General features: G+C 41.6%; 1 protein-coding gene across 1 annotated transcript in view; it reads left to right on the forward strand.

The window, feature by feature from the left end:
* The window catches only part of dntt (DNA nucleotidylexotransferase), an 83,203-nt gene that overhangs the window by 1,975 nt on the left and 56,103 nt on the right, over positions 1-25,125 (forward strand). The window contains exons 2-6 of the mRNA XM_022743928.1: positions 3,209-3,383; positions 6,062-6,160; positions 19,101-19,271; positions 23,905-23,976; positions 24,180-24,303. Of these exons, the coding sequence (XP_022599649.1) occupies positions 3,209-3,383; positions 6,062-6,160; positions 19,101-19,271; positions 23,905-23,976; positions 24,180-24,303 (641 nt within the window). The remainder of the gene's footprint in view (positions 1-3,208; positions 3,384-6,061; positions 6,161-19,100; positions 19,272-23,904; positions 23,977-24,179; positions 24,304-25,125) is intronic.

Raw genomic sequence — 25,125 nt, forward strand, 5'->3', positions numbered from 1 at the left:
CATGAACTTGGATCCAGATATCGACAAGTTTGTCCTGGCTGATTGATGAGCTGCAATAAATGCTCTTTCACGAACGGCAGGAAACACACGCCCGTGCGCACACACCCACACACACACACACACACACACACACACACACACACACACACACACACTGGCCTTTGACAGCATAGCACAATTTAGAATATAACCATCACTCTGAAGTTTAAGCTCTCCTTTAGTTGTTATGCCTGTCCATCTTTTGGTTTTCACATTATGTATTTTACAGTGATCAAGGGGGTATATTTACCGCTCTAAATTCTTAATCATTTCTAAAACAACGTTTCTTCAATTTCAGACAATGACAGACAAAAGCAGAATTCTCATTCCTAGCTGGTGACAGTTGTTTTTTTTGAGTGACGTTCCCACTGTTGCTAGCAGATTTCATCAGCTGTAGCTAGCTGGCTAGCTAAATGTTCACATCATGATTCGGTTTGAAAACGCATCCTCCGTGTGACTTTTTAATGCTTTCAGTTGTAAAGGGTCTCAACTACACTCATGATGCCTATGTTCATATTGTCTTAAGCTAACGGGTTAGAAAAGACACGGAAACAAAGAAAAATCATTGCCCTTGTGTTGCAGTATAGAGCTTCTAAATCCTTGTGTAATCTGTAACCTTGTTTTACACATTACGCATAGATATTCTAGCTTGATCTAATTAATTTTACATTATTGATTAATTTTATCTACCGTCTTACAGTGATTATCTCGGTAAAGATGGCTCATAGGAGCAGCTGTGAAAGGCAAACAGATGAAACCTCACCCTGGTGTAAAAATCTGTTGTGGACATACGTGGTCTTAGATATGCTTGTTGTTTTTTCGCTTTTGGAAGGGATGGCGAGGGTGGCCGCCGGCGAGCAGGACAGAGAGACGACTCGAGAGAGTTCTCCATATCAAAGACCATTGACTTAAGCCTGTCCTTGTGTCTGGGCTCAGAGTCCCACTGATTCAGGGAAGTACAATCTGGTGCTGGGCTTGCATTTTTGCTCATTTAACATGCCAATCTGCCGTTTTACATTCTGTGTGGCTAGGCGTTAAGATAAGGATCCAAATCAGGGGCTGGATTATATCTTGGTAAACATGGCACAAGGAGACAATGCTTTTTTTCCCTCTATGAACGTCAGTTTTGTTCCAACATAGCAACTCAACCCCTGGTGATCTCAGAGGGAAATAAACCTGAGAGCCAAGTCTCTATTACTGTGGTTAGACAACTGTTCACGGCCAGTGAGTTTAAGCTTTTGTGCCCCTTAGATACCTCAAATGTGTCTGTGTTAGAGGCTCTTTGTCCATGTCTTTGTACTGGGAAGGATTTTATTTTTTAAACACGGACCATCAGTGGCTGGACTGGTATGCCAAACAGCCAGAGGATTAGTTTCGCCAGTGATTTGGTCAATTAGGCCTCAGCCTGAGCTCTGCTGGGACCTCCCTTAAGGAGTCTTTCCACCGATTTACCCACGTCAGGAGAGAGGAAGAGGAGGAGTGTGGCGAGGGTAATTATGCACGGCTGGGTGCTCTGATTGGGTATGGTAGTTAGACTCTGTTGCAGGAAGCAGAGGGGAGGAGACCATGATAAAAAGTCTGTTGAACGTCTCGGCGGAGCTGTAGAAGGCACTGGTTGAATGAGTTCAGCTATCAAACAGTGGAGGGAGGCACTGAGGGTCTGTGCTGATTGTTGTTCACCCAGTGTTGATCCCCAAACAGCACGGATAAGACCATGATGCTGAGATCTGAGCTGCATTTCAAAAGCATCACTTGAACTGTTCCCCTCTCTAAAGGCTGCTGAGAGCAAGACAGGAAAGTTTTATTTTGTTAAATCAAAGAGCGAAGGGAATCTTCCAGTTCCTGTGAATCCTACTAATCAGTAAATGTGGAATCAAGGCTTTTTTCTGCTTATATTTTGCACTAAGAGAAACATAAAGACTTAAATCAACAAATCAAGCTCTTATATGAGTGAACAGGTCAAACACAAACTCAAAATTTTCTGCCAAAGTTAGAACAGTTTTGGTTCTTTCATCTAAGAGATTTCTGTATTTGTTTTTTTGTATGTGCTCTTCTCACTGGTCTTGAGTGGGCAGGCTTCGCTGGGAAGAATTTTGCAACATTTCTCTCAAAATCAGATGGTAGTTCAGGGGCTGTGTTGTTGGGCTACAGACAGTCAAATCTGATAATACCACTGTTCAACTCCAAAGAAATATCACATAAAGATGTTTATTAAAACTTTAATTCCAGTTTTTAATTATTTGTTGTCATCTTATGTTTCAGAGAAATACTTACTAAGTTTTCAGGGGTATTTAAGCAGCTATAATCAATATATTAATTTTAACAATTGATCACATGACTGGTTGAAGGGGGTCGCTCATGGTGTTGAAAGCACAGAGAATTATCACCTGACTAAGCAGCTCTATAGAGTTCCGCAGGGATGACGTATTTTTGTAGGCCAACCAGGAAGTTTGGTTTTATAATTGTTAAGGCCTAAATACAACTGTCTGAACTACACCACGGTGGCACGACCTCAACGTCACCACCACTAAACTTCCAACTTGTAGTTTGATTTAGCTCTGACCTCTTCTAGAAAAGCCTTTCTTCTTACAGAGTTAGTGATAGTTTGCTAAAGCGTCATGACTGGGCTATTTACTGACGTATGTTATCTTGTAGAATAAAACATGGAAATATCTTAAGCTTGTGTTAACCACAGACCTTATTTCAGACATCTAACCAAAAACCCATAGACCGGAGGTGCTAAAATGCCGGGTTTTAGGACTCATTCCATTCCTTTTCCACTTTTTTTTTTGCATCTTTCAACTTCTTGTTCTTGTTTTTTAATCTGCAGATTTACTGTTTTGGTTTACTCTTACTTTTCACCAATTAAAAAAAAAAACCCTCTAAAACCCACTGTACACTACTTCCCTAGCATCAAATGGCAGAAAGACAGAGCTGGTGAACACAGTGGCACATTTAGCAGCTAAAGATCCAGATCCAGAAGTTGGTGGGGACCAAAACAGAGATAACAGAAGAGTGAATATTAGAGTTTTCCAAGGTGCCTAGAAGCACAAGCAGTTATCCATATAAACTTCAAAGATGATACTATGTTGGTGTTGTGTTCACAGATTTTTCTTCCTGCTACCCACAACTAACAAAAAAAAAAAAACCTTGTCTTCTCCGGTTGTAGCGATGTGGTCACTCATATCGTGTCAGAGGACACCGAGGCTTCATCTCTGTGGACATGGCTCAAGGGGTGCGAGCTGAAGAATCTACCCAGTGTGCACGTGTTGGACATCAGCTGGTTCACTGACAGCATGAGAGAGGGGAGACCTGTTGCTGTGGAGACCAGACATCTCATTCAGGTTTGTGTGTGTGTCACAAGCCAGACAGAAATATCCAGCCACATGTAGAGGAAGCACTAGATGGCACTACTAGTTTTTTTATAGGGTATGTCAGATAAGCATGCAGTACTTGATGCTTTGAGGAAACACAATCATTTATTACTTTTTTATGCAGGAAAGGCACATTGTGGAGTTTTTCTGTATATTCTATATCTACATATAATGAATAAGCTTCCTCTCTTCTCCCTGCAAATCTATAATGTCGGCCCCCTGACAGGGAGGACAAATCTAACTTCCCTCTGTCTCTGCTCGTAGCACCACATTTCACCTTTCTGATAGCAACAGAAACATCCCCCATATTGCACGGGGGTGTCAAATAAACCTATCAGCTGGATGTCTGGGCTCCGAGCATCCCCACTTAGTGAAACGCATATACATAGACACACACACACACACACACACACACACACACACACACTGTGTTTTCCCTTGCGGATGGCACTACGAGAGCTTGGCAGCATATGGATCCAAAATAAAGAAATATGTCGTCTCTTTTTCCTCCCACAGTGGAGAGGGAAAAACACTCAACTCCTGGAGTCACGTTTGCCAGGTTCCATCTACGTTTCCTCCTAACAGCCTGTGACGGCGTTAATGGTCACAGTGACATTCGCTGTGTTTATGCCTCCATGTGAAATCCCCCAGAAACGCTTTCCTCTTGCTCTAGCATTGTTTCCACATAGTCACGTCAGCGTGGCACATCAGTGGCATGCTTTTAGCCGGCTGCATCATTAAGTGACAAGGCTAATGATGCCATGCTGGCATTTATTGACCCATCTCCCCAGGTAACCACAAGCCCACTTCTCTGCTTGCTTTTGTGATGCCTTTGCTCTCCGAAGCCAACAAGGTAATGCGCGGTGGCATTTATCTGCGTGGCGCTAGGAGATTGTTTTTTATGAGAGATAAATCCATTTAAGGGGCTACCATGAGATAAAATATTCCCTAAAATGGCTACTTCTCGGGCACATTTGCCTGCAGCTCCTTTTGATAGTCGGAAAATGCAATGTATTTCACAATCATAGATATTCTACAGCAAGTTGGGGAGGAATTTTAAGCATTAAACCTACTGAAATGTAACATTTTCCATTACTTCTTGGCTTGCAGAGAGGCTGCTCAGGCTGTTTAAGCGGAGAGGTGGTAAGATGTAAGAATATGCTGCCTAAAAAGGAAGAAAAATGGAAATGATTGCCAGGGATTTAGAGTTTTCATCTGGCTGGTGAACATGTGTCTGCCTTTACTCTGTGGTTAGCAGACAGGTCGGCCGGGCGACTGAGGAGGATGTTAGTGTGTAGGTGCGTGGGTGCAGGGCCAAGCAGACTCCCTTTAGAGGTGGACCCCCTGTGACCTTTGACCCTGCTCAACAGCCCGAGAGGATTGCATTTACCCACCTGAGTGCGCCTCCTCTGCCTGCGTGACAGGCATCATAATGACGGGAAGAAGAAGCCTGGGGTGCGTAGAGGAGGAGGCTGCAGGAGTGGGTGAGGTCCTGCGACGCTTCCTGTACCTTTTCATCTCAGCAGATGGTATGTGGAGAAATGAAGCCGTGCCATGTAGGCTGCACACATTGGTTTAGTTACATCTAAGCCATACAGCAAAGGTTGAGAGGACACAGGAGAGAAGGCCATGAGGGGATACGCTGCCTCTGAGATCAGTCTGAGAGCTTTAGCTGCCACAGAGTTATAGGCCTGTAAAATATCCAAGCCCAGATGGGGAAAACCAGCCTCTGCATGCTGATGCACAGGCGTTTGTCTCCATGGACCCACAATACCATATTGGATTAAACAAACTGCAGCTGAGGTGGAAAAGTGAGGGAGAGCCTCCTGTTGTATTTAGAAGGAGTGCAGTTAGGGAGTTTCTAAGGCATCTTTACTTTTGATTGGCAGAAAAATTGTGCTGTGAAATATATTCAAAGTTATTCCATTTTTTTTTTTTTTTTTTTTTTTTTTTGGGGAGAACAGGAAGGCTCCTGGCAGAGAATAAATGATGAACATTTTTTGAATCCCTTACTGATTGATTCAGCCCAGCAGTGTGAGAGGAACCAGGTCTTTTCATTATCTTTTTGAGACACCCCTGTTCCCTCTGCAGCATCTATCCCATTCAACACGGTGCGGTGACAGTCTCTCCATCTTCCTCTTTCTCCTCTTCTTCCCCTCTCTGTATCATTCTCCCACCCATTCCATGGGTAATTTTATGGACACAATGTTCCCTTTTGTGATGTCTAATTGTCTGCAAGAATATTAATATTACATTGGTAATCCTTTTGACACATATATTACAAATGGGGAACCATTTCTTCATAGAATGAAAAGGCAATTTACAGGAGGCAAATTGGATGATGGCAAGCAGATTTGTAATGCCACGGGATAGGTAGTGTAATGGATTTGGATGCCACCAGACTGTGAGATGAGTGTCATTAGCCTGTTGCCCTGGAGACACACAGTCATAAAAATAACTTCTCCAAGGCAAATGGCTACATTTTTGTGTAATTCAATTTGAACGCTTGGCTCTGCGCTAGTCAGGAGTAACCTTACACACATTTACACATTTAGCCTGTCAACAATTTGCCAAGACTCAGGAATTAGGACGATATATGACTGTATGTATGTGTGTGTTCATGAGTCTCTGGTTGTCTGTGTACACAGGACATCTTGCCCACATTTCCAGGAGGTCCTACAGCCACAGTTTCTCAATACGCCTGCCAGAGACGGACAACCACAGAAAACAATAACAAGATTTTCACAGTAAGAAAATGCTATCTCACCTCACTCGACACACAACTGCACTTTTTCATGTTGGCCCACCAGAGGCTGTACAATGTAAAAAAGCCCGCTAATCTGTTCTGCTCTAATTGGATGGATGGCTCGCTTCACTCACCAGCGCTCTGACACAGCTCTCCCACAAAATACATTAACCTGCAAATGAGTAGCATCTGTAGCTGCGGCACGTCGGAGGTGGAACAGCTGACATGCCCACGATCCCTGGCACGGGGGACTGGCACGGACACGCCCTGTGGCGCCGCGCGCTACGCCAAGATGGGCGATGGACGTGACACTCCTCACAAGCAATGATGGATCTGTCCCTCTGCCATCTGGTTGGGCAGAGGTGGGGGTGGGGGTGGGGGTGGCTGAGGTGGGCAGCCGAGGAAGGAACGCTCAGGTTCCCACATAGAATAGGGAAGTGGTTAATTGGCTTAGGTGCTGATGAGCGTGAAAGAAAGGGGAAACAACCAGGTCCTGGTAACATACCTGCAGGTGCACAGTGGGAAACCAGGAACGAGCCAGTAGGGGGTGGGGGTGGGGGTGGGGGTGGCTGAGGTGGGCAGCCGAGGAAGGAACGCTCAGGTTCCCACATAGAATAGGGAAGTGGTTAATTGGCTTAGGTGCTGATGAGCGTGAAAGAAAGGGGAAACAACCAGGTCCTGGTAACATACCTGCAGGTGCACAGTGGGAAACCAGGAACGAGCCAGTATCTACATAGAGTCAATGTATTAAACAAACAAACAATAAACCACCACAGAGCAGCTTGCTGATTGTATTTGACCTTCATTTTTGATAAGTGATTAATCAATAAGGGCATTTATCATGCAACGATGCCACATTGTTGCTGTTTCCAGCTTCATCAACGTGATGCTTTGCTGCCTTTTTATCACTGTAAATAGCCTGACTTTGCTTTTGGACTGTTCACAAGCAATTTGAAGATATCCCTTTGGGAAACATGACATTTTTTTTTCCTGACATTGTACTGACTAAACAATTAATCTAGAAAATAATTAGTCATAAAATAATTGAAAGATTAAGCTATAATAAAAAAAGTAATTACTTGTAAGTTTAATAGTGCTGCTGAGACCTTGTGCAACATTCACTGTCTCGCTAAAAGAAGAAATAGAGCATATACTCAGAAATGCATGAACATTGGTTTACTCATGCATTTCCCTTTTGCTTGTTTTGATGCTATATTTGGCTCAGAATATGAAACTGGAGGTCTGAGATGTGCAATTTCACTGTGAAGTCACTGGCAAACCTATGTGTGTGTGTGTGTGTGTGTGTGTGTGTGTGTGTGTGTGTGTGTGTGTGTGTGTGTTTGTGTGGGAGTGTGGAGACCTGCTGATGAGCTTCTCTAAGACCTATTAAGCACAGCTTACCGAGGGCTTGTTTGGCATCTGTTCCATAATGACTTTCTATTTCCCACTGACGGTAAACCTACATAATAGACGCACACACACATGTACAGAAATTCACCCACGCGTATTGAAACTCTCACACACATGCACAAACATGTTTGTTCACGTGGGCAGATGAGTGGAGATGTGCGCACCCACACATGTCTCACCTGCAGAGGGCTGCTGTTCAATTTCTTATCCTCTGTTTCTTTCCACATTAACTCCATAATTAGCAATCCCACTCAATTTCCCCATCCCCATGATTAACTCATTATCTCCACATAAAGCCACATCAAAGAAGACTTTCTGATGAGAGAGAAAGGTTGCACTAGATGTGGTCTTGAGGAAGCCAAAGGTAAAGCGCAAATACTGAGGCAGACAAAATGCAATTACTTGAAATATCTTAGTCAGACAGAAATAGAAAACTTAGTTGCCTTACCCTTTGACTGTAAAACAAGTCTCTGATTAGAAATGAGGCACAGCAAATCATATCATCTACTGTACTGCGATAATGAAGGGGCGAGCGATTGATCCACAGCGGCGAAGCAGTCCTTGATCTGCCCTGCCGTCTGCTTGATTGTGAGAGACAATAATGATGTAATCCCAGTGAATACATGTCTAATGAAAAGGCTTTTAATGGTGCTGAGATACTTAAAAATGCTTGTTATGTGTGTGAATGTGTTTGTGATTGCATTTATGTTCTGTATATGGGTGTGTGCATTTAACCTGTTAGTATGTGTTTGTCATCCAGAGTCAAATTGAAATTAGCCAGTGCCGCTGTCACCTAGCAACAACAGTTTGTCTTCAAGTGATGTCCTGAGGGTTTTTTTTTTTGTTGTCATTATTTATGTGTGTATCTTTATCTTGTTTGCAAAAAGAAAAACGAAAGCCCATGCCACTCCAACATTTGCACTCAACTCTTACAATCTGCACTCTGCGAGGGAAATTTTGTTTGTGTAACTTCAAAAGATTTGCACAATACATAACATATATATCAACAAATAAAACTGAAAATAACAGGAATTTAGACATTTTAGAAAAATGCTTGTCTCTGCTGACCCCACCCCCACCCTCCCAGCCCCAAGAGCTAATGTTTCATGTCAATAATGCAGACTCCAGAGTTAATAGAATTCTGTAGAACATCCACAAGAGGGGACCTTAAACTCTGTGGGACATTCATTTGTTAGAAGGACAATTACTTTTTCCAAGATGTATTCATCAGTCAGTTAAACTTGAGTCTCTCAGCTCAGTTAAGTGAGTCTCTATTAACTCATGTTCAGCGTTACTCTACAAGAGCATTAACTAACAAAGCAGCTCTTTCACAAAATTACAATTAGAGCTAGCAACAGCTTCTCCAGCAGTATGCTAGCAAAACAGTGTTGGCTAACAGGCTATTACACTGAAAACAGCTATTCTGTGTATTCTGACATTTGACAGGAAACCTCCACCTGCAAAGGTCAATTATTCTTAAATTCATAAAGGTTTATATTTGTAAAACATTCCTAAAGCCCAGAAAAGTGATTTTGTGTCTGATATTGAACCTTAACTGTTATTTTTTTCCTGTGTGTTCACCAACTAGTCTCTAGCTATGTCTGTCTCCTGTTTGGTGCTGGGCATTTAGTGGGTTTTTCGAGTGCGTTTGCTGAAAGCAGTTGCCTCCCATGGCCGGAAACAGTGTTATGAGAGCAGTGAGAGTGAACAGTAGAGCTGTAAAGTCACAGGCCTGACATTTGAAACTCACCATAAAGCTCCATAAAGCTGAGGGAAGCGGCATATTCAGGTGATAATTCTCTGTAGGTTCATCACTAGGAGCGACTTTCACATTTGTCACATTTACCTCATCTACACCTGTTGATAATTATGGGTGATTGCAATTGGATAATGCTTTACCACATTAAAGTACAGATGTAAAGGCACCTAAGACGCAATGAGTAAGGATTGTGATCTGACAAAACCACCTCCAGAGTGGGTCAGGGACGGATTTTTGACAACACTGAACACAAGTGTAAATGCGATTGCGTCGTCAGTCCATATTCAACAACTACGTGGGTGGAAATACGTAATCATGTGCTACTGTTGCAAACCAGTGAGGTGGTAGCTGTAGGCAGCTACCAGATGGACCAACTGTGTGCTTTCAGTTTGGTCCAACAAAAATATACAAGTGAAACTTGGCAATTTGTAGTGCAACCAAGCTTCCTCTTCCTCTTCCTCTTCTTCTTCTGGACTGAAAGATCAGATCTCACTGTGGACTCAGGAGAGACGTATTAATACCAGGGTGAAATTATTCATATCTAGATACATTCTGGATATGATGGGCTTTTTAATCCCAGATGTAAATGAAGTAATTGTTGTCACATTTTCATCTTAAACATTATTATTATAAAAATACTGACGATTGCTACGTTGCTAAAAGATTTGAACTCCTAATAGAAAGTGCTGCAGTAGATACCAAATGTATTAGTAGAATATGAATAGCAAACCCCTTCACTTTTCCAGAAAGATAATGAAAGAGAGATTGGAGCTACAGAAGCGCGTGGAACAAACAGGAGGAGGTGTCAGGACTTTGACTCCGTAGTAACTGTTGTAACTTTAAACAAACACATCTGCAACAATTCGGCAAATACACTTTCTTTGGCAAGAATTACAAGAGAAGATTGATACCACTCTCGTATCTGCGCTTTAATTATGGAGCCTAAGCCACAGGGGGATTCGCATAACATCAACATTTCAAATTGAACCCATGGCTTGTTTTGGTAGTCTTACCCAAGGACAAACAATAAACCCATATAATTCTCACCACTATCAAAAACCAATTTATTTAATCAACAAGACCAATTTATTTTACAAAGATACAATGTAGTAAGGCAAATATACACTACCCAGGGGCTTTAGATGACGTGCGTGTATTCATGTGTATGTGATGGTGCACCACTGTGTTCGTGTGTGCTGTTTATGCATACAACTGTATGTGTGGAGCGATCCATTAGACAGAGAGAGGAAGTGTAAGAGGAAATAACCTGCGATGATTTTTAGGAGGGGGGGGGCATCCGGGGCCGGCAGGGTGTGATGGAGGAGGAGGAGGAAGTAGGTGTTGGGGGGAGGTGTCAGGATCAGGAAGAGAGGATGAGCATCATCTCAGCAGCAGCACCCCAGTGAGGTGTCAATCACACACTGGCAGCAAGCGGCCCTTCATTCCACAGCCGTGCACTATTGATTTATTCTTCCCTGCTCCCTCTTTATCCCTCACCATCTCTGCCTCGCACTCCCCCACCCCTCTACCCGTTCATACTGTGTTCACTCTCACTCTTGTTGTCTCTTGCTGTATTATTCTCGCCGTGTGACTGGGAAAACCACAACTCTTTGCACGAGTACACACACACACACATACACACATACACACAAGTCAAGCTCACACACTCTCTTGTTGTATCTGCTCAGCCCTCTAGTCTTCTGCTGTCATAATTTTTACCATAAACCTGGTGCACCATGACACAAAAATTGACATTTGTATCTTGGTTGATTGACATGCAACATCAAATGTTGCCCTACACACACACACACAAACACACACACACACACACACACACACACACGGAAACATAGAAGCACGCACAGTATGCCAGACTAATGAGGAGAGGCAAAGGAAGAGTTAGTGGGAGGAAGAGGTACAGGGAGAAAAGGCTAAACATCCTGAATTTGTTTCCCTGCAGCACAAGGCCTCAAATGCACTGATAGCAGACACGCCACGGATGAGGAGCTGGGTGGATGGGGGTATGGGAGCACTGAACCTTAAATGCATCAAATTGATTCCTTCCATCCCCCAGCGGAGTTAGCATTCACAACTTAAAAAGCCAACAAACAAAAAGCTATAAGGATCAGAAATGGGTCACACATTGCTGCTTTGTCAGTACTTGTTTAGTTTATTTTGGAAAGATGTATGAAGGTTTACTCTTGCCTTGACTAAATCTTGTTAAATTTCATATTAAAATGCTTTGAACTTTTCTTTGAAGGTGCTCTTAGGGAACAAGTTAGACACCGTGCGTTTCATCATTTGAGGTAAATCTTGAAATTATATGAAGAAAAAAAAAATTGAGAATTATGCCCTCTACTTATTCATTAGATATGAGAGAGATAAAATCCATCTCCTAGCTGTTAATCGTGTTAAAACTCTTCTCTGTGGGTTCTCTGACCTCCTTTCGTGGTTTCTCTCTGCGCGTGCAGTGTGATGGGCTGCTGTGCGAACATGACTCGCAGGCATGTCCGTGATATCCGATGGCGGGGGGTAAATCGGCGTGCTATATCAACGTCCCTGCGCACCAAGTCCCCCTACCAGCCTTAACTCCTGATTAATTAGATAAATGCATATGCAGGGTGGGTTTTCAAGCCTGCAGCGCTGAGTTCATGCAGTTGCTACAACAACATGACAGTTGACAGGCCAGCTGCAGCGGGTGTGTGTGTGTGTGTTTATGTGTATGTGATGGTGCACCACTGTGTTCGTGTGTGCTGTTTATGCATACAACTGTATGTGTTGAGCATCTTAAAATCCTGTTTTTCTACAGGTGAGAGAATTAGGTGATATAACTGGGTGTTCGTGTTTTAGTCACTTCATCCACTTTCTTATGACAAGCATCAACAAGACACAATAACTCAATCAAATCACCCCTCTAGTATAAAATCATTTCTGATTTAAAGAAATACACCATCATTTTTAGAGGTTTGCTTTTTATTGCTCCTGCAATATAATATTTTGGCCACTTTGGGGACGCACAAGAAGCTGTAACACAAAACTGACATAGTAGATATGTTGATTGTGTTAGCAAACAGTTTCCAATTTGCATATCCAGTAGACACAGTAGCATTAGTTTTGAGTTCAAATATCTGGCTCTTTAGCTGCTAAATGCTTCACTGTATTTACCAGCTAATTGCTTACTTTCCCTGTCTGCTGTTTGATGTTGGGTAGATGCCTAACATTAGGTCTATTATAGCTCTTTTGTTGGGAACTACAGTGGCCCTGAGAGCTGCAACTTAAGAAGACACAACACGCTGCAAATTCAGAAAACATCATCAAACTGACAACACATGCAAATACACATAACACAACAGAAGTGTTTTCAGGGGACACTAAAAAGTGGTGAACCTGGCTGGGGATTGTTCAATGCCCAGCTGTGACTTTTGAAGTTAAAAGTATTGGATAAAAATATTTTCTGCCTTAATTCCAATAGTTAGAAAGAGAGAGAGAGAGAGAGAAAGGAAAGTCAGAGAGAGAGAGAGAGAGAGAGAGAGAGAGAGAGAGAGAGAGAGAGAGAGAGGGGATGATACAGCGCAAAGGGCAAAAGGTTGGACTTGGACCCAGGTCGCTACGATTAGGATTACACCTTGCTTTTAGCCTTAAGCTAGGCTAAAAGCTATCTTAAGCTAGTTTAAGATAGGCCTAGCTTTGTTAATTAGCAAAGACTGGAATACTTTTATAGATTATTGCTTGAATTTTGAGTTACACCTCTGTTTGTGTATGTGACGCCAACTTTTAGCTTTTATATCTACCTTCACTTTTAGCAGAGAGCAAAGAAGGGGGTGAAAGGGCATGCATGCAAATCTGTTTGCATTATTTTGAATTGATATAGTTCATTCTCCCCATAGAGAATCTTACATTCTTATTCTACTGGATTTTATACCACAGAATGTCTATTTTTGATAATCCAGAGTTTAGCCTGTGGTTATTATTAAACAAGATATTTCCAGACAAACCTCTTGTAACACACCCTGCACACTAAACACTGGTACTACACAAGCGTGCCCTATCACCTATCCAATTATTAGCTTGCTCCTCCTATTTGTCGCATGCTGTGAGGAGAACCCAGCTGTGCGTGTGTGTGCTTGTATATCTGTGTGTATGTGTGTGTCAGTTTGTGCGTGTGTGTGCTGGGATGTAAAGGGTGGTTTGCTTTCCATGTGCTGCAGTAAACGGGTCATTGCGTCTCCTGGGAGAGCTGGACTAGAGTCGGCTGCTCACTGACCTGAGGCTGCACGTCTGCACAGGACTGCTGCTGGTGCAGTGACCTCAGATTGTGGCTTGGCTAGAGGAGGGGAAACGAAGGCATGAATATGGCAGAGTTTGTCCCGAACTTTGGTCACACTGGGCTGCATCAAGTCCAGGTCCTGGATTTAGAATTCCTTAGCCTGTAGTGGCTTCCAGTATGTGTCCTTCAGGCACTGTGCTATGGCAGACTAGTTTATCAGCTGTGTGGTATTTCACTCATATGAATTTCTATTATTATTATTATTATTATTATGCTTAAACATAACTAATTCATGCATTACATAAAGGGCAGAGCGGTAGCGTGCTGCTGACCCAAATGTCACTAGTGATTACAGACTAATTTCTGAGCTCCTTGTGCTATTTAAGGCTTTAAAGAAGATACAACACACTGTTTCCTCTTCTTAAAGCTACACTAAGCAATATCCTGTTACTGAACTTGAATTAAATGAATCCCAGTACTGTGAAAGGTAGTTTCGATCCTACTGAGAATCAAACGTTGTCTCCTTTGGCTGCAAAGTGACAACAGGTCATCAGCAGCACCTTAAGTCTTCCATTACTATCTCTTTCCTAAGTTCAGGGTCAGTGCCACACTGTCATGGCTTACGGGGACACTTGAATAGAACTGAGCAGCTGTCAGTGTTATTAGTAACACCTGTGCTTTTCACACTATGACAAGTTAAAATGTCAGCTGTGAAAAAGGACTATTGTACAATAGCTGCCAAGCCTGAAAAGGTGGTCAGAGAAGGTAAAGGGCTCTAAGTGAATCATGCATTAGAGCAGAGTTTTCCATAAGCGCCCAGCCTGATGTCCAGATGGCCGGACATTAAAACATTTCCAGTCTACTACTCTCCAACTGTTTCATGTCATGTCACCGTCACTTTTTATAACCTTATAACCTTATAACTGTAACCTTTAACCGGATGAAGGATTTTAGTCTTGGACGTCTGGCTCTCAAGTTCCTCTCGCAGCCCCTCCCTAATGTTCTGTGTCCGCCCAAGAGCATCAGAGAAACACAGATTTTTATCCTGAAACTGCTTGATTCAAGGTTTTTACCGGGTTTAATGACCTGGTCCGTTTGCTTTGGAGAAGAGGGGACCTTTGTAGATAATTTGGCTCCTGGTAAAAACCTCCTGAACAATGAAGGAATTCTAACCTTAAAAATAAAATGGGAATGAGTTGTTTAAGAATTTAGACAACAACTCCCATGATCCCACGCTAATTCATGACATCATCGTACTCCGTCATTTGTTATTGTTTTGATTGAGAGATCCTTAGCGGCCAAAAAGTGAACTTTAGAGAAAAAAAAAATTAAATTATTAATTAATAATTAATTAATTAATAAAAATTATAGACATCTTTAGCTCAAGTTGTTGGGCAGCAGTGGTAGCACCCCCCCCCCCCCCCCCCCCCCCCCCCCCCCCCCGTCAACCAGCTTGGCTACTATTTTCACCCAGCTGGACATTGCATGCACTGGTGGAAATCCCTGTTAGAGCCCTGGATAATTTCTCAGAAGTTGGTGGAACAAACAACAAGAAGGGAGGGAATTAGCCTGAGAGACCAAAACCATTCTTTGTACCGGGCTGTAAACACGTTTATTTCTGCTGTAAAGTTGGACATTTTAACATGGGAGTCTAAGGGGATTGACTCACTTTTGGAGCCAGCCTCAAGGGGCCATTCGAAGAAGTGCATCGCTTTACATCTTCCATCGTGAGTCTGACGATGTTGCTAAATTGGTGGATTACTCTTTTCAGGCATCAGTATACTCTTGTAGTTCTTGTCAGGTGGCTTAACAGTGTCTGAGATGCCCTTTCCCCACGCCTTTCTCTCCAACACGAGGGGGCTGAATCTGACAGTTTCAACATTCATGCCCAGTTCATGCAGTGATGCAACTTCCCTCTCAAACTGTTTCTGTCACTTTTTGTGAATATACTGTAAACAAGTGCAACACTATGAATTCCTTGTAGGAGAACCTGAAAGTGTGTACTGTTATCTCCATATTTATTTATTTATTTTTTATCAATTATCATATCTCACCTCTCTTTGATGATCTGAATTTGAAAGTGTCCATTTGGAACAGCTATAAACACTTTTGCCTCTGGACGTGGGCAGACAACACATGATACTAGTTCTTGTCAAGCCTAACCTGTCCCTTAGATTTACATTCAGTGAGTGCTGGAAAAAGAAGACGTAAGTATGATGCCCATGTTGTTGCTTCTTCTTCTTCTTCTTCTTCTTCCTCTTGCTTCATGTTACCTGCTGCTGAGCTGTAAAAACGAATCAGTTCGATTTACATACAGTATTTGCAGGAGAGCTTCTTGCAATGTTCCTTTATTGCTCCACTAGGTTTTCAACAACACACAGTGGCTTTCCAGTAATTACAAGATGTTCACAACCTTTCACAACCTTTGTCTTTCAGTGCACTATCATGACACCTGTTTCATGTGTTAATAATTTGCAAAAACATTAGCTGCAAGCTGGTGGTATACTGTTGCTATAAGGTTGCTTTGAAGCAATTTAAGTTAGCATTCAGTTGAACTCTGAAAATAACATCAATAAATTCATTGCTGTTTTGTCAGAGGCCTCTTTCATGTGGGTCTGGCTCTTTTGATGGGTGCCACTTAATTCAACTCTTTCAGTTTGACCCTTTGTAGTGAGAACAGGTGGCTTTGCTTCTGAGCATTCTTTGTTGCACAAAAACTTCATTTTATCGAAGGAGCAGCTTTGCACAGCATCAGACCTCCTTCATCATTATTGTTGATGCATGGAAATGGACTGAACAGACATAATACTCCGCACACAGAATTTGAATAGGTTGAAGAAGGTAGAAAGAAAGAAGAAATTGCTTTATCCATACTGGGTTTGTAAAAATTCAACACATGGCAAGAAGCAACTTCATCTTTGAGGTTAATAATAAAACTTGTGGGTTGGGGTAGAATTTCTGAAGGAGGCGTACAGAGTAAAAACACACCAAATTAAAATGACATAGTGAGATAGCACATCAACACAAAATTCAATTATCACATTTCTCTCATTTAGAGAAGCACATAACACTAAATGCTTAGGGGTTTGGCAAGAATACATTTTCATGCAGTGACACATTAGCATTTTGAGTTATATGCTTATATAAATGAGTGAAATGTGATAATTGTACAAATACTCTTTTCCATGATATTTTAGACGTGCTGCACAATTTTTTTTTTTTTTTTTGAGCAGTTTGAGTAAATGTTCAAAAACTGTAGTTTTTCTCCCTAATTGTTGTTAATGTTTTTTTTTTTAATGGGTTTAAACTGAAGAAACTACACCTGGCACCTTATATAAGTAAGAATTTCATATTCTTGTTTCAATGAAAACCAGTTTGTTTCATTCAGGAAGGTGGTGTTGGCAGTGATGGAGTTCTCATATTGCAGAGAGAAAACCCACCTGCAGCTCTTCATTCCTCCCTGCACCAACCTGCTCCATCCCAGAGACATTCAGACAGAAACCTCATTTGAAACACTTTGTCATAACCGACATAAACATATTACCTGTTTAGCTAATGAGTGGCTACACTGATGATCCAGCTCTTCTGTGGTGACATGTTTGGTTCTGCAACAGTAGCTCATCACTTGAGCAGCAGCAAACCGTGAAGTGATCCAGCTGAACACGGCGCCAACTATTCAGCTGCATGCCAGTATTAGAAAGTGTGACAGTGGAGTTGTCCCATGAAGTGATTTTCTTTGCAATAACAATAAACTTTAAATGCAAATGATGTTGACCCTCCTAGTTCTAGTAACTAGAAGTAGGATTTAGTGAGGATCATGTGACCATTTATTAAGCATTTAATAAAGTTTTACCTATAACTCTTAAACAATGAAATGTCGGAAATATTTTATTATATCAATTCTCTTTTCCTCATGGCAATATTAAGTCCAGTCTTTACCAGATTTAGTACGTAATAGATTTTGACCCCAAAAAAGTCATTCATTTGTTTTTAGCTCTATAAATGCTAAGAAAAAATTATAAATTGCCATAATTCCTGAATGCACAGTGCAATTAAAAGTAAATCTATATGACTCACACACATCCATTCAAGGAGCTATTTGTAAGTTTTGCTATTTCTACATAGCCAACATTACCAAGACTGGTAAGTAACCAGCTGTTAATGCGAAGAGCATCATTGCATTTGCAAGACAAGTGGTTACAATACGCCCTCAAAGCAGTGCCATTCAGGCAGACTGGACACTACAGTGACTGGTTGGTATTAGATTGTGACAAAACGGCTGCAAAAGGGTTGCTTTCCACCTCTGGAGACTGCTGTTGGTGAGTAAAGGAGTAAAGTGTGATGCTGAGCTCAGCACGCAGCGTTTTTTTTTTTCTAGACTAGTAAGTAAACAGTTGTTTATGCTAACGCTGCCTATGTAGCAATAGCAAAACTTACAGTTATCTCCTTTAAGAGCAATGCTACAAAACTGGATCGCAGTTTGTCTGTTGACAGTGCTATAGTATCAGTATCATGAATACATTTCCATATTTCAGTTGTCATGGGGTCTGACTTGTTGTAAATACAACAATATACAACAAAGCTGTGAATACAACATGGACATGTTATCTCCTAACGGTGTAGTTAACAATTAACTTTTAACTTTAACTTTTTTTTTTTATCAATTGATGCATGTTTAGTCCATAAGATTTAAAAACAATTGTCAACTAATCAATCCAGCTAATAGTTGCAGCCCCAAAATTGATAAGATAAAAATTGTCATTGGTGAAAATGTAAATTGTTGTGTTCACCAGCATACAATGAATTTTTGACAGTGCTGTTACAGAGCAACTACGAGAGTGATGAGAGTGAACCAAAACAGTGAGTTCGTAGAGCTGATGGTGAACTGCAGAGTTGGAGGTCAATTCAATAAATTTTTCACTATAATTGCAGCACAGCTTTTAATAAACAACTTTAGAATTAAAAAAAAAAAAAGAGGCGTGTATGGTCTTAGCAGAGTTGTGCTCTCTCTGTATGTTCTCTACAGTAGATACCTTCATTCAGGGTTTGAGGGTTTGTAAAGGGAAAGTCAGTGGCTGTCCCTGTGGGCAGCCTGTTGTGAACAAGTGGAAAATGACAGATTCCAATCTGGTGTTCACCGGCCTCTAATGTCTCTGTCCGGTCATCCAGAAGAAACCAACATGCAGCAGGTCCTGCTGTACAGTGACAGCAACAGGGACAGGGACAGGGACAGAGAGGGCTGACAGGGGAGGGAGGAAGGAACTGGAGGGAGTTCAGTACTCTGTCTGGTTTCCTGTCTGGTTCAGTGCATCTCACATGTGAATGCACACCTGACACATTTTCGATTGGTCTCTTACTCCCCTGGTTTTCTCTTCCTTTGTGTAAATACAGTAAGCCTGCCTTATTTAACATACGAGTGAAAATCTCTATTTTTGCTATCTTAGCTACTCTCCTACATTATTCTTCTACCTCCCTTCACCTGTCCTTGCCTGCCTCTCGCCATAGGAAGCGTTTGAAGTTTTGGCAGAGAGCTATGAATTCAACGAGATCGAGGGTCCGTGTCTGGCGTTCAGGAGAGCCGGATCTGTCCTGAAGAGTCTGACCTTTGAGGTGCGGAGTCTGGGGGACACTCAGGATCTGCCCTGCCTGGGGGAACATACTAAGGAACTCATAGAGGTAAGGCCGAGAGTCCACTCAGAGTCCAGCTGACAGCCAATTCATCTGTGTGATGTGTTGAGAGTCATGTTGTCATGAAACAATAGTGCTCAGTTTGGGCGGCCGTGCTAAATGCACAGGACAGCAAACATTTTTAGTCTTCTGGGTTTGATTTTCTGACAACGTACAGAAGCTTGTGACTGTAAAGTTTTCAGACGCTGCCTCTCAAATTTTCAAAGTGTTCAAATCAGTCCCTGCTTGCAAACAATACATGATGTAATGTCTTTTGTGATGGATCACATCTCTCACCACATGACTTTCAGGTCTCTTAAACATGATTTTCAAACTGTTGTGAAATGATCTAAAATCAGTGCCTGCCTTGAAGGTAGGAAGTCGCTCTAAACACTTTGGAAAAGGCATTGGAGAACGGCCAGCAGCGATGCTAAATATAGGAGATGTGATTGATGAACTGAAACAGTCAAAATTAATGCTGCAGTAAACCATGACCTTTATGGACTTTTATTACTGATTTATATGAAGTGCAACAACACTGAGAGAACTGACTAACTCCACTATAAAACAGTAACCCTGGCCACTTTCTAATTTAAGGTATACACACATTTGATATTGCTGCAAAGAACAACTTAACCGCCTCATGGTAACACGCTTGATTAGATAGTTAGGTCGTGGTGGTTTTGGTTAGCTTCTGAACATTTGAATTGTATAATGTATGTGAAAGCTAATACGTCTTTGCTAGCTAGTTGCAAGAGTAACAGAAACACAGCACATGAAGAGTGTCGCTATCTGCCACCAATAAGCTATAAAAGCCGATGAAGTTATAATTGTAATGCAATCTCTTTTTGCCGAATTGTGTTGCTGTCAAATTGTATTTCAGTTCTATGAAACTACTGTACATATTATTAATATACATATTAACATTCAGCAATATGTCGAGGGGTGATTTAGTGCTGCATTATATAAATGACCAATATCTGACTCTTGTAAATTCGGGGTTATGATCTAAGTCAAAGATAAATGAATAGCTGACAGAGTAACAGCAGATGTACTTCCACTTAAAGTGAAACTGTCAAAGAGAGAGACGAAGGCATTTTAAAAAGCAGCAGCTGTATTTTGTCTCGGGACAGTTGCTCCCTGCTCTTGTTTTAGAGATGCATGGAACAAAGGAAAAGGTGTGATGCACATGCACATGCACATACATCGCAAACATTTGACCCTTTTCTTTTAGTTTGTAAGGAAAGATGTGATGAACAACTACTACTCAAATAACAGCAAGCCCATGAAGATAAAAGTCATCCTGCTGGAAAACAGCACACATGAAGGGCCCACTTACTGATACTAAAATAGTTCTGAACAAATGCAGCGTTTAGCCCTGTTTGAGTAACATGTGCTAAAAACTACAGTGCCTGGCAGGAAATTACTGACCTTATTTAAAAATGAAAATAAATTTTTGTGACTATAAGAAAAACACAGAATAACACCAGTATTATTCTTTAAATAATGTGCATTCAGTGGACGTCAGAGCTATAAGGAGGCAATTAGTGTGACACTGGAGTGGTACATAGATAGAGTGCTGCAGGGATGATGTATTTTTGAAGGCCAACTCAGAAGTTAGCATCACCCTGGCTCCTTGACAAAAAGCCAATGGGATTTTACGATAGCCTTTGGATTACTGCAGAAAATAAACTGTGTCAAACTAAAGTTTATAAACACGTGCATGTTTCGTTCAGCAGGATAATCACAATCAAAAATGAACCACTTTTATGATGTATGAAGCCTATACAATTGCCAGAGGTAAAAAGCTAATCTTAGGCTATAAACAAACTCCACCACAGTCACATGACTTAACGTCACCACCACTAAACTTCCAACTTGCGGTTTGATTTAGCTCTGACCTCTTCCACAAAAGCCTTCCTTCTTACAAAGTTACTGATAGTTTGCAAAAGTGGGAGTATAAACACAACGAGGCTGTAAAGATGGACTGGTGAGTAGATCGGTTTTCGTTTTCAGCTTGATGATGTTTAACGTCCCTGACAACCTCTGTAGTCTCATTTAACCACTTGTTAGCAACTGGCCTTTTTAAGAGATGTAAGAACTTAAAGAAATCACAACTGGGGTATTTACTGATGCATTTTATGTCGTAGAATAAAACATGGAAGTGTCTTGAGCTTGTGTTAACCGCAAAAACCCATTCAAAAAAAGGGAGAGAACCGGAAGCGCTAAAATGCTAACCGGTTTTCCAACTGAAGTGATGGCTGTTGGGAACATAGTCACCATATACTTGTTGACAATAAGAAAAACATACAACAACACCATCATTCATCAATGTACAGTACCAGTCAAAAGTTTGGACACACCTACCCATTCATAGGTGTTTCTTTATTCTGATTGTTTTCTACATTGTAGAACCGAAGACATCAGAACTATGAAATAACAATATGGAATTAGTAGCCACCATTTACCTTGATGACAGCGTCGCACAATATTGTGATGATCTTAAGCAGCTTCCCTAAGGCAGTCGCCTGGAATGCTTTTCAATTAACAGATGTGTCTTGTCAAAAGTTAATCGGTGGAATTTCCTGCCTTCTTAATTTGTTTGAGACCATCAGTTGTGTTGTGTCCTTGAAATGTTGCTATACAGTAAATAGCCCTATTGGACAACTGTACTAATCCATATGATGTCAAGAACTGCTCAAATAAGAACAGAGAAACGACGTCCATCGTGACTTTAAGACATGAAGGTCAGTCAGTCGGGAAATTGCAAGAAGTTTGAATGTATCTTCAAGTGCAGTTGCAAAAAACATCAAAACTATATATACTGAGTTTTAGTTTTTTTGGCACATTTTTGCTCTGATAGAGAGACCAGCTCGAGTCTACAGGGGATATTTCAAAACAAAGGTTTTTGCTGGAGAATTTCTTTAAATTTGTCTCTGATTGTTTCTGTGCACTGTCAAGAAGAATGTACCTGAATCTTTCTTCTTCTAACATTAACAATCTGAACAAATATGCTTCGTGGACACTGAAGTGGAACATATTGCAGAACACATTTGCTGTGAGGTATTGAGGGTTAAAAAAAAATTCAATCTTTCAGCAAGATATCAAGAATGGTTTTGAAATCCCGAGTCCTAGAGAGACGCGCTAAGAAAACTTGCCACACAGATGCTCACACATGAGCGCACACACTGACAGGCATCACACAAATTTACCTTGTCTTTTAAGGGGGAAAAAAAAAAAGGGAAAAAAAAAGTCTTATTGGATCACTTGGCAATCATCCCATCACCTACAGTCGTGCTCGGGGCAGAAATCATGGCAGGTTGTCAGAGGAAGTGTCGAAAAATGTTTGCTCGGAGAGAACGCCGAATCCCTGTAGGTGAGCTCTGCAGTCCAACTCGCTGACACATTAAACCTAACATACACACTCTGAGCAACTTTCAAAATCTGTCAAATATCTCAGCACTGATGCATTAAACAAAATAACATAATTGTACCACAGAGGCCAAATTAGACTGCCTGCGACTGACCTCTCCCTCTTGTTGTTCTTACATGATTCAGACGTGCGCCCAGCGGTGGAAGTTTTTTTTTTTTTTTTTTCCACTAGGTTGTCTCTTTGAACAGATCGCGGCTCAAAACAAGAAAATGACATGACACGAAAAACAAAGTGAAACCAAACAGAGTAAAAACAAAACACTTGATGTGCCTTTGAACATCGGAGTGACACTCTGTCAGCAGCGACTGAACCGCTCGCCGCTGACTGAACATCCAAAGTGGAGAAAAGATATAAACCTACTGACATGAAAGTCTGGGAGCACTGAGGCAGGGTTGGGGATGAATAGTCAGTATGTGTTTTCTGTGCGTGTGTGTGTGTGTGTGTGTGTGCGTGTGTGAGAGAGAGAGAGAGAGAGAGAGAGAGAGGCGTTGTGCATGTGACGGAGTGTGTCTTCCCCGGAGCAGGGAGTGTGTTGAAGCATTATCCTTGTGTTTGAGGTTGGACTTAGCTTGAGGGTTGAAAAGCAGAGGTGGACGGGTGGATGCATCATTGAGCAGTGAAGGCTGCTTTAAACTGCACTGTACTCACATTCTGGATCGGGTTCACTGGTTCATTGAAGCCGGATGTCATCCCGTCACGCACGGGCTTAAAATGCACAAACTTGCTGCTTGTAAACCGCACAACACGCAGGGCTCATTTCCAACATTAACAACTTTTACAATTTCCCCGCGGAAGATGGTCGATATTAACCGGATAACTGCTGTCTGATTTTACGCCTTCACATAATGAAGACAGTTAAAATGTGACCAGCAAATTACTGGTGCTCTGCTGAGAACAGGCAGACAATTAAACGCAGAGCAAAGTTGTTTCAGAGGAAACAATTGAAGCTGGGGAAAATATTACCTTGGGCTTTTTATGAATGCCATAAAATCGGTGTTAATCCCAGGTTTCACAACAACAAAGTCATTATTTCCTGAAAAGAAATTAAATGAGGACACCTGATTTAAGTGGAAACTGTTTGCAAATGTGCAGCAAATTTGGGGCCATTTGTTAATAGCTGATGGAACATAAACCGAGAGGAAAACATGCCGATACTGACACCAGTGGTGTTTTCCTTTTAATAATGTCATCTACTTTTATGTTTTGCAGGAGATCCTTCGATATGGCCGCTCGTTTGAAGTTGAGAAAATACTCTCTGATGAAAGGTATCAAACACTAAAGGTCAGTAGAATGAAAAACAACTCCCATCGTTCATGTGCTTTCTCCATTCTGCTGCCTCCAAATCACTGTGAAAACGATTTTGCATCCGCTATCTCTTAAGGACGTGGCGCTCTTCAAAACTTTGAATGCTAACCCCCTCTGAGAAGAGGCTGTCATTTCAGAGCATGTCTGCTTGATTACGTCCTTACCTCGTTTCCTGCCAGCTGTTCACGAGTGTGTTTGGGGTTGGACCTAAGACGGCTGAGAAGTGGTACCGCAGAGGGCTGCGCTCATTCAGCGACGTTCTCACAGAGCCCAGCATTCAACTAAACCGGATGCAACAAACTGGTACATCAACATCTCATCGTCTCCACTCTGCCATTCAAATTACTGTGCTGAAAAATACAACTCGAGTTTGCTTCCAAGAAAGACTCAAAGGCCTAATCGTTAAATTTCTCCAGAGGAGGCCTGCATATCATTTGAGGCTTTTTTTTTTTTTTTTTTGTCCCTCTTTTGTCCCACAGGAGGTTTTCTTATGTGAGGCTCTAGCTGTAATGTGTTTTCTCTAAAGCGAGATGAGATGTGACCAGCAGGGAGTTTACAGTGAAAACACAATGCAAAAGGCAGCAGGAGTATTTTTAATAAAAATCAATGAATAGTGACTGTGAGGGGGGAATGCTTGCTGTGGAACAAGCGCTCATCAATCAGCTGGTCAGAGAGGGCTGTGAAATCAAAGAGCATGCGAGGCTGCTGACTTACAGTGGAAAAGTTATGATTTGTTTGACATGTAACCTTATAGGTAACCTTATAGCAGAAGGGTTAAGTGATGCACATGGCAGTATTGCATAGTTTATGTGAGGATGGTCATCATGTTGAGTCACACAGATTTTGTGATGTTTCTACAGTTGGATGAGAAAAAGTGTAAGAAAGGAGCTGGAGGACGTAAGAAACAACAGCACCAATTTTCTTTTCTTTATTTCGGCTCGGGGGATGTCGGTGTCAGTCGTTCTGTCAGTTGAGCACTTTGGTCCAGGCTGAAATATCTCAGCAACTATTGGATGGATTGTGATGACATTTGGTACAGACATTTATGGTCCCCTAGAAGATGAGGCTTATTGACTTTGATGATGCCCTGACTTTTCCTGTAGCACCACCAGAAGGTCAAAGTTT

The sequence above is a fragment of the Seriola dumerili genome, unplaced genomic scaffold (assembly GCF_002260705.1).
Source record: "Seriola dumerili isolate Sdu_G_001 unplaced genomic scaffold, Sdu_1.0 BDQW01000073.1, whole genome shotgun sequence".
NCBI classification, from domain to species: Eukaryota; Metazoa; Chordata; class Actinopteri; order Carangiformes; family Carangidae; genus Seriola; species Seriola dumerili.